Below are 10,000 nucleotides of genomic sequence, written 5' to 3'. Positions count from 1 at the left end.
ACCAACATGGCCGCCTTGTCACGTGTGTGAAAACCAAGAATATGGGGTCGTTTAAATAAAAACAAAAAGAACATTAAAAGTTTCAACAACAGTCTCTAATTTATTTTTTAAAGAAAGGTATTTGTTTTACATGAAACAAACAAAAAGGCAGCAGTTATGCCGACTGGACGATTAGAACATGACCTTTGTGATGTAAGCAATTATAATTTACAAGCGACCGTTCAAAACAAGTGTATTTGACAAAAGAATATCACCGATTCGAAACAGTGAATATGTTGAGCTTATTTACAGTTTCCTTACAGTTTAAAATGACGCAGCCTTTGCGCAAAATACAATGTTTCCCGCCGGAGGATTTTAATGTCAAGTTCGTGAAGTCTGCACAAACTTTGAATGGTGGAACTAACAAAGAAAGGATCCGCGAATTTCTCTGTCATAAATATGAGGGAAAAACAGGGAAGGAGAGCGTGTAATCACAAAGAGCTAGCAGTAAAAAAATACATGCAGATGTACACGAATCTCAAAAATTGCTTGGAAATTCGTTAAAGGACACTTGGTGCCACGAATCTCAAAAATTGCTTGGAAATTCGTTAAAGGACACTTCGTGCCACTAACAAAAATCTCGCGTCGATTTCCACCAACAGCTGCGGAGAAACAAAAGGTGCTTAAGTTCCACTTAGTCTTTACAACGAATTCAACGCTGCTCAAGCTAAACCTCGTGCGAGTCCAGCGATTCGTCTTTGATACCAAGTTCCTCTAGAAGCCGTTTCTCCATCTCTAAATACTCTTGATATTCCTGCAAAGACGAAAGTGAGAATTGTTTCATGGCAAAGCAGTGAACAGTCTCCAGAAATGGCTACCCGGGCAAAGACGGAGGGGGCGTCCAGAATTAGGAGAGGACCGGGGACAACGCAAGAAAAAAACAAGGCCACCAATGATCTGGATTTCTTGAAAATCTTTAATTATAGATTTCACCGAAGCTGAACCTGTATTGCCTAAACGAAAGGAAAATTTCCCTGTATTTGAAAAAGTCTCCGTTCACACGTGGCGTTTTCGAATCGTATTTGCCTATCCACACGAATACGCGACAAAAAGTTCGGAAAACCTAACCTCCACCCGCAGAGCATGCGCGCGCATGCGCTCTCTGTGGTAGCATGACCCTCTGAAGTCATCGTATTTAAAACCTCCGTTCGGGATTTGTTGAGCGAAGTTTTGAACATTTCAAATTTTAGTGTGGGGAAACGAAAAGCTTGACCTGACAACTGATGCGGTGCCGTTGCACAGGAACGCCAACACAATTTTGTTATTTTTCATCGCATAGCTAAAGGCGTCTGTACAACATAGCCAGCAATTATATATATTTACACAAAAGGCAGGGGAGTACCATGTACTTCCTCTTTATTTGCTCCATAAGCGTTTCTAGATCTACGTAAAAGCTAATTTTTACGATCTTGAATTACACATAAGCAATATTGAATGCAACAAAATTACGAAATGTGAAATCTTACTCAACGAATTATATCCTACACTCCAAATGACCCTTACATTAACTTTCGAGGTATTCGTGTTTTTCAACGTACATTCTTAATTTCTCTCTTTGTTCTAGCGGAAGTCTGTCTTCCGAGACGTCCGCATGCCTTCTGAAAGTCGTTTTCATCGACAAACGTTAAGTCCACTTCGTCCGCCATTATATGAACTTTTTTTCTTTTCTTTCAAACATCAGGTTTGCCTGCATGCGGACGTCTCGGAAGACAGAATTCCGCTAGAACAAAGACTTCCGCTCGTCTAAACAAGGGCTGGACCGGGAGCCTCCCTCTCTGTCCCCTCATTTTCTCTTGTTTAAAGAGAATTTCATTGGTAACAATAGTTCAAGATATCAGACGAAAAATTGCTCTTTTCGCCCAGAAAACTTCCCGGGATCGCGAAAAGAAGACTTGAAAACCCAAAACTTACCATTCGCTGTCGAGCGTCTAGATCTGCGTCAGATTCTGACCGTTTACCTTCCTACAATTCAAGGGAAAGTCGTTTTATCTCAACAATGAAGTCTTAACTGAAAGGGAGCCTCCACTCTTACTACAGAATAAGTTTAAGGAGATAATGTTCGAAAGTGTTTTAAAAATGCGTTTGTAACAGGAAAAACGAATTTTAGAATCACTTATTTTCACTTTTAAATTTCCTTGGCGCGGCCATCTTGAATAATTATGACGTTTTAAGCCTGGTTTTCACTAGCGACGCAGGGACATGCGCAAGCATAGGTAGTTTATGCTAAGAAATACGAACGTCGACAAAAGCATAAGCACACGCGTAAAATCCGACATTTTGTTCAAACGCTCAGACACAGGAAATCTGGAACGAGTGCTTTAAGGATGGTGGCGACTAATTCAAAGGTATTTTAGCCCCGGTTTATGATTGTGCGGGAAATGTAGATCATAACAAGTGTTATTGAAATCGAAAAAGAAAATTGGGGGTAACCACCCATTTTTCAAAGATAATTCATGAACAACATTTGTAAAAAGCTATAAAATACAAAGCCATGTATGGCGTTCTTTCTCAAATTGAAGCTTCATTTTCTCTGAAAAATGCATGGTTACCCCCAATTTTCTTTTTGGATACCAATGGTACTTACTGAGACCTACTTTCTCTGTACAATTTTAAATCGCGCAAAAATATCCTGTATTGGTAAGCATCACCGATAGGAAATCCGAGTATCTCGAGATGCGCAGAACGTATGCGCAGTAACAATAGTAGGCACCGTCCTTAATACAAGGTACAAACGTTGGCCGTGTAGCACCCTATATCTTAAACAGAGTTAACCAAATAGAGTGTAATAGGGTGGTCAGAGTTTTTCTCTGTCCTTGTGTGGGCCCATTTCCATCAGTAGGGCTAACGCTCACATGGTTCATATGGGATAGAAATCCAGCACTTCACATTACACTCTATTCGGTTAACCGTCCTTAATAGGCCATTTCCGAGTTCAAGTCTGCCAATTAAATGTTTTGCATTTTTGTTTATGTTCTGTTTTTACGTTTATTTTTCAAGGTCGTAAGAAAGTCGCTCTATCTGGTGGATAAGTCACAATCCGTTTGGCCGTCTGTTGGGAACTCATCTCACCTGTTGGCGTTTGCTTTCTTCTGCGTCCCGCTGTTTCTTTTCCTGTTCTCGTATTTTCATCCTCTCTTCCACAAACGCCAGGCGCTTCATTTCTCTCTCGAAGAAGTTCTCCATAGCTACTGCCTAAACGAAGAGACAATAAATGCGACGTGTCACATGTAACAGGTAAAGTATTAGACGTTAAAAATGTAGTAAAAAGAGTACCGAAGTGTGATGTCACAAAAAATAAATTTGTGAAATTATGGAGCGTCCTTAGAAAAGGGTCCTTGCCAAAAATCACCTCTTAATTGTAATTCCCAGCCGAAATATAAAGGATGAAAGTTTGATACTGCTCCATATAAATCTCTCTAATTTTGAGCTGGTTCCAAACTTAAGGAACCAGAACAAATTTTGAAGGGTTTGTATGGGATGCTATCAAACTTTGATCGCTTATATCTCATTGGGAATTGCAATTCAGAGCTAATTTTGGGTATAAGGGCATCATTTAGGATCCTCTATAAGAATATGACATCATATCCCATAATTTCAAAAAAATATATTTTTGTGACGTCATCACTTCGGTACTCTAATGTAGTTAAATGTAGTGTGCTGTTAAAACTGCACACTACATTTCGCTACGCCTGGCCCTGCGATGGTGGATTAGATGATAATGATAACGGTGACGATGATAATGATGAAGACGATTACGATAACGACGATGATGCCGATGACGATCATAACGACGATGATGATATCGATGATGACGATGACAATGATGATGACTGACGATGATGATTACGACGATTATGACGATGATGACGATAACAATGATGACGTGGTCGAAGATGATGACAATGATGACGTTGATGAAGATAACAATTATGATGATGACGATGACAATGATAACAATGATGATGTCGATGATCATGACAATGATGACGATGATGAAGATAAGAATTATGATGATGATGATGATGACGATAATGATGATGACGTCGATGATCATGACAATGATGACGACGATAACAATTATGATGATGATGACGATGACAACGATACGACGATGATGATGACGACGACGACGTTACGATGTTGACCTTGATGATGACGATGCCAATCATGAAGATGATAAAGATGATAATGATAACGATGATGATCGCTATGACAACGAAGACGATGACGATAATGACGACGATGATGCTGTCGATGATTATGATGGCGATAATGATGATGGCGACAAGACAGCATTGACGACACTGGTGAAACAACCGATGGTCAGAATACATATCAAAATATGATTTCGAAATATTCGAAGTTCAGATGTCAATAAAGATGATGATGATGACGATGCTTTCAAAACACAGAGATTTATTTTCGTGTTACGGTTAGAAAAAAAATGGCGATTAACACAGAACACAACAGCAACAGTTTTTTTTCTGAAAATACGATATTAACTTCACCTCATTAGATGATGGATGCCTGAGATTCCAAGGAACTTCCATGACATGTAATGTTCCAACACTATCACCAACAGCTAACAGTTGCTGTTTGCCTTTTACAACAAAATAAAACAAAACGGAACGTCAAGTCTGTTTACTATGCTGGTCAAAGTGGTGCTAACTTTTGATTCCGCGGGAGAAATCCTTAAGGGTTACCAGTCAAATGAAAATGTGTTAACGTTTGGGTCTTTGGATGAAATCCTAAAGTGTGACCATTCAAATGAAAGCTACTGAGCAGTACGTTTCTGCTGTGCTGTCTATTTCAAGGTGATTTTTACTTTACCTTTGAGCCTATGGCAGAGTGACACCTTAAAAGTATGACTTGATAAAAAATGATAATCAATACTTTGCACTGTGAATCAGCACCTCTCATAATAATTCCACATTTAGAGAGACAAACTTGCTTGAAACTTACTTGAAACCTGATGTGGTGCAATTGTTGTGATTGGAGAAGCTGTGACGTTCTGAGTTAGTGAAGGCTCGTGAGACCTGAACACAGATAAATATCAACGCAAACGCTTAGCAAAATCAGCTTAGATACCGAACGAGGGGCCCGTTTCTCAAATGCACCGAAACCTTTTCGAGGCTCCCCTCTCTATCTTTTCGGATAGGTTTCAATTCAACAAACTTCATAATCTTTTGGATTTTTTTTTAAAATCTTGCAGACACTTTAAAAGACCAGCTGATCAATACAAGGGGATGGCATTTTCGTAAACGGCTTTTCCAGCAAGAAAGGTTTTCCTGATTTTCAAGAAACGCGTCTTATGCAGACCTATAAAGATAGCTTCTTCGCTTTCTTTAACCAGCTACAATCTCTCGCGGCAGATAAAGGCTCTCTGTTTAAAAAATACATTTTTTAATTCTTACGCGATGAAAATAGACTTTGTTTTGGATAGGGGAGAGGTTTTCTTCGTTTTGCTCACCAGTTTTCCAGGTTACACTTGAAGAGAAATTTTCCATTGGTCTAAAAAAAATATATTTTTTAATTCTTACGCGATGAAAACAGACTTTGTTTTGGATAGTCTTGTCACATAGATCAGTGTAACACAAAACTTCAGTTTTTTAGGTCCTTCGGCCAGCAGAAAATGACGCATCGTTTGCAACAACGTCTAATTAAAAAAGAAAACCTTTTCGAAGTTCATAACGAGGGGAAGGTGCACCCTCTCCGCTCCACCCCCCTAGTTTTGTTTTGTCACCCAGCCCAGACCTGCCCCGTGCGCTTACAAAATGGTGTCAAATTATATGTGTTTCGCGATAACAGTATCTAACCACCATCAATAACACCAAGATTTATAGCAAGGACCTCACCTGTCAAGAAGGTCCCAACCGTCGACATTGCCATCTGTTTTCGTGATGAAAAATACCCCTGAAGATTCAAGAAGTCGAGTACGGGCTGGCTTAGGTTTTGGTGGTTTTCACGTGACGTCATCGCCACGATGTTGGTGGACGATAACTGAAAAACTGTTATTAGCTTCTTTTGTTCGTCCACCAGCAATTGTACAAATTTTACATAATTGCTATGAGTCTCTAGACATTTGGTTGAAAACCACCTTTCCGACAAAATTTTGGGAAAACTTCATAGCGTCCTGATAATAAGTATTTTTGTTACTATTAAAGACTCTATTTTACGGCAAGGTAGTGCAACTACGTATGTTGCTTGTGTTTTTATCACAAGTGTGAATAAGCCATTTGGGAAATAACACTTTAATCCCCATATCCACACTGAAGTTCTCCTTACTGATCTCTGTACATTACAAAAATAGTTTGGAGAATTTGTTAAAGGATCAAAGACGTTTCTCATGCATGACTTCGTAAATTCTTGAAACCTTTCCTGTTCATTTTGTAGAATAAAGTGGGAAGAAAATTGATGTTTTTCTCCTTTCGGACTTAAAGGATTAAAAGGCAACATCAGTAAAGCCAGGTAAATGCTAAGGGTTCGCATTCTTGCAGGCAGTGACGTGACTAACCCCTATATCTTCCATTTCCAGGGCTCGAAATTGCGACCAATACGGTCGCATTTGCGACAAAATGTTTCCCATTGCGACTAAAATATCTGGAGAAGTCGCAAATTTGCGACTTGTTGTCACCTTCGTTCTTTCGAAACAAAAAGGTTAGGTAGCGTAATTGTATAGTAATTTAGCTGCGATGTTACGTGCACAGCTCCATTCCTTCGATCATTCGCCATTTTCAGCAGTTTCTTTACACACAAGTATTGCGGGCTCATATTTTTTGCTAAACCGCTGACAACACAATGTAGCGCGGCGATTTTGCGACTAGAATTTGCGAAATTGCGACTAAATTTTCGTATCTTATCGCAAAATGCGACTGGATTTTTTCGTTAATTTCGAGCCCTGATTTCGAGGATTGAGTGCCGTTTTCGACGGCAAAAATGTAGATTCTCACGTGAGCAGGTCATTCAGATTTGCTCAGAAGTGCAGTCGATTAGTAGCACGCTGATGTTGACAATCGTCACAACGACAGTGCTCCCTAGTTTCATTAGGCTGATTTAGCAACAGAACGGGAACGTCAGTGGCGACGTCGCGCGCAGCAAAACTACCAATGAAAATTTAGAATAGAGAAGAAAAGAGTGGAGTCTACTCTATTCTGAATTCTCATTGGTGTTTTTTCTGCGCGCGCCGTCGCCACTGACGTTCCCGTTCTGTTGCTAAATCAGCCTATTATCACTTATGTTAACCCTTTAAGGCTCGAGGGGGCCTCATTGACGACTAAAATCGTCAGGCGTTAGACAGAGTAAATCTGTAAGTGGCCTTTGGTAGTTAGAGCAGTTTTCAATTGAGTGTCGTAAAACCAAAACCAAAGTAATTACTTTGGTCAATCAAAAAGGTCGGAGACAATCCAGTAAACCAATCAAAACTCGAAGTAATTACACGTAGCCGACACAAAGCGCGGGAAAGTGTGCCCGCGCAAGCCACGATTGGTTTTTGTTTCACTTCTGATTGGTTGAGAAAGTGGCGCGAGAACTTTGAACCAATCACTGAGTGAAGTTATCATAAACCAAAGTAATTCACTAATTACTTTCGACACTCAATTGAAAACCACTCTAAAAGGGTTAAGAAAGTATGAAGTAAGAGAGCGAGTCCCCCATATTTGGCCCTATTCCGATGAAAATTATTCGAAAACTATTGTTAGTTTCGTGTCATACTGCGTGGTAATTTCAAAGACGACACTTTTTTTATTGGTCAATAGCCCATTTCTGTGTTGCTGCATGTCTCAGTTTCAAAGCGAGTCCTGGTGCACAACCATTCAAATGGAAATTTGTTGCGTATTCTTATGCAAATCAAAACTCATTTCCCTTTCAATAGTTGAGCACCAAGCCTCACTTCGAAACCGAGACAAACTGCAACTCGGAAATGCCCCAATGGACAGGTGTGAAAGTGCACCGCGCTGTCATGGTAACAACTGACAAAAATAACTTTTGCAGCACGGAGGCGATCTAAAAATAGTTTTCAAATGATTATCATGGGACACAGGGATTCGCTCTCTTTCCTCATGTTCTCTCGCTTATGTCCAGAAATGTCACTAAGATAGCCCTATCCGCAAAACAACCCTCACCGGCTCTAATTCTTACTCTTTTGCTTTAAATTGCCACATTGCCACATTCGTGGCAGGCGAGCGCTCTCACCACTGCGCCACCCCTGCTCTCTACTCGTACTACACTTACTTAAAGGGCCTATACTAAAACCAGGAACACCGGAACACCCTAGAAGTAACCCAAAACCCTCAATTTGGCTAACCCTAGGCCTAAAAACCAACTTAAGCCTAGGGTTAGCCAAATTGAGGGTTTTGGGTTACTTCCAGGGTGTTCCAGGTGTTCCGGAGTGTTCCGGTGTTCCGAGCTGTTCCGGTGTTCCTGGTTTTAGTACATGCCTACTTAAAGTCGTTAACTTCAGTCGTACCTGGCCTAGACGGACTCCAGTGTCCTCTGGTAAGCCTCATCAGGTGACTAGCCGACTGAAGAAGCGGTCCACTCTAAAAAAAAAAAAAAACACACACACACACAAAAAAATAGGTACGCATGGCGTAGGTGCGGTAGTGCAGTAACTTGACACAATCTCAACCCCAGAGCTCTTCTCTTGACTGAAGGAGAGAAGAGCTCTGGGGAACCCTGAAACAAAGTGTCTCCTCATTGGTTCTCCTGAAGAACAATCAAAAGTGTCTCTAACTGGTGCATTCAAGGTAGCAAGAGGGGTGATCAGGCGCCGTAAGGTTCAAATAGCCAATTTTTGACTCTAAGAACCCTACGGCGCATGCTCTTTTACATATAGTTTCCCAGAGCATTGGGTCGATCCGAGGCTCTGGTGACGAGAATGCTTGACACAGGGCTTCATTCCATAACTGTCAACTAAGCTGCGTTTTGTTTTCCAGGACGTAATATGTAACTCTAAGAGTACATGATATTGTTTTGGTAGCGTAAATCATTATAGTGCCATGGTAGATGTCTTCGGTAAATAGGCCCCTGAGAAGACATTTAGCTACTAGTAAAATACTAAACCCAGAAAGATTGAAGAAAATAAATGAGACGCGAGAAACATTGGCCTCGAGGCTGACATGTTGATCATTTTCGAGTTCCCTTACAACTTCTTTTTCACCACAAGTTTGAGCGTGCACTCTGAGCGTCTGACAGCTTTCTAAGACAAACGTTCACTGAAGTTAATCCCTGTCCGGCGGGGTTGGTATTTGGATGGGTGACCTCAAACATGCGACTTGCCGTCAGAAACACAGGACCGAAACTTCTATTTTAACGCTCAAAATTGCGAACTAAATAAGGTACGGATTTTGTTAGCCTGCCTTATGCAAAACAACTATTAATGCAAAAGTACATAAATAATGATGCACAGTTTTAAGGAAGAGCACAAGGATGTTACCTTGCGTGTTACTGACAACTGTTTGCTGTAACCATTGTTTCTGCAAAGTCAAAAATTCTCTCTCCTAGACGAGGTTATTTATCACCAGGTAATTCCATCATTTTGGAAATAGAAACTGCTTTATTATTCATCAGCGTCACAAATTCTTGCCGATTTTGGGGCTCATTTGTTGAAATTCAAGCACGCTTGCAACAGACCTGTTTATTTTCGTGTTTCATCCAGTTATTTTCCGGTGCGGCTGTTAAATGACATTAGGATTTGAAAAGGCTTTTCAGCGTTGTTTTCACTCTCACCAAACACACAGGCGACTTCCGCTTCTCTATTTTTCATACAGATATAATTTTTTTAAAAGAAAAGTGGAGCGACAAATTGCGTGATTAAATTACAAGAGAAGAAAGAGGCTATCAGTGAAATTCATGCACGCGCTGCAGGCCTACAAATGTTACACTCACTCACTCACTCAGACAGCCTCGATGACAATAAGGGAATGCACTTAGTGCAGTACCTCAGAAACAGAGGACAAATTTG

At 40.5% G+C, this 10,000-nt stretch overlaps 1 protein-coding gene across 1 annotated transcript in view; it reads right to left on the bottom strand.

The window, feature by feature from the left end:
• Window positions 1–75: 75 nt before the first annotated feature.
• The window catches only part of LOC137974269 (dynein axonemal intermediate chain 3-like), a 52,631-nt gene continuing 42,706 nt past the window's right edge, over window positions 76–10,000 (bottom strand). The window contains exons 19-25 of the mRNA XM_068821146.1: window positions 8,504–8,576; window positions 5,895–5,952; window positions 5,002–5,075; window positions 4,548–4,639; window positions 3,109–3,231; window positions 1,951–2,001; window positions 76–793 (exon numbers count right to left, since the gene is read on the bottom strand). Coding sequence (XP_068677247.1) covers window positions 707–793; window positions 1,951–2,001; window positions 3,109–3,231; window positions 4,548–4,639; window positions 5,002–5,075; window positions 5,895–5,952; window positions 8,504–8,576 — 558 coding nt within the window. The 3' untranslated portion in view covers window positions 76–706. The remainder of the gene's footprint in view (window positions 794–1,950; window positions 2,002–3,108; window positions 3,232–4,547; window positions 4,640–5,001; window positions 5,076–5,894; window positions 5,953–8,503; window positions 8,577–10,000) is intronic.

The sequence above is a fragment of the Montipora foliosa genome, chromosome 10 (genome assembly GCF_036669935.1).
Source record: "Montipora foliosa isolate CH-2021 chromosome 10, ASM3666993v2, whole genome shotgun sequence".
Lineage (NCBI taxonomy): Eukaryota > Metazoa > Cnidaria > Anthozoa > Scleractinia > Acroporidae > Montipora > Montipora foliosa.
This window is presented reverse-complemented; position numbering and strand designations above follow the sequence as displayed.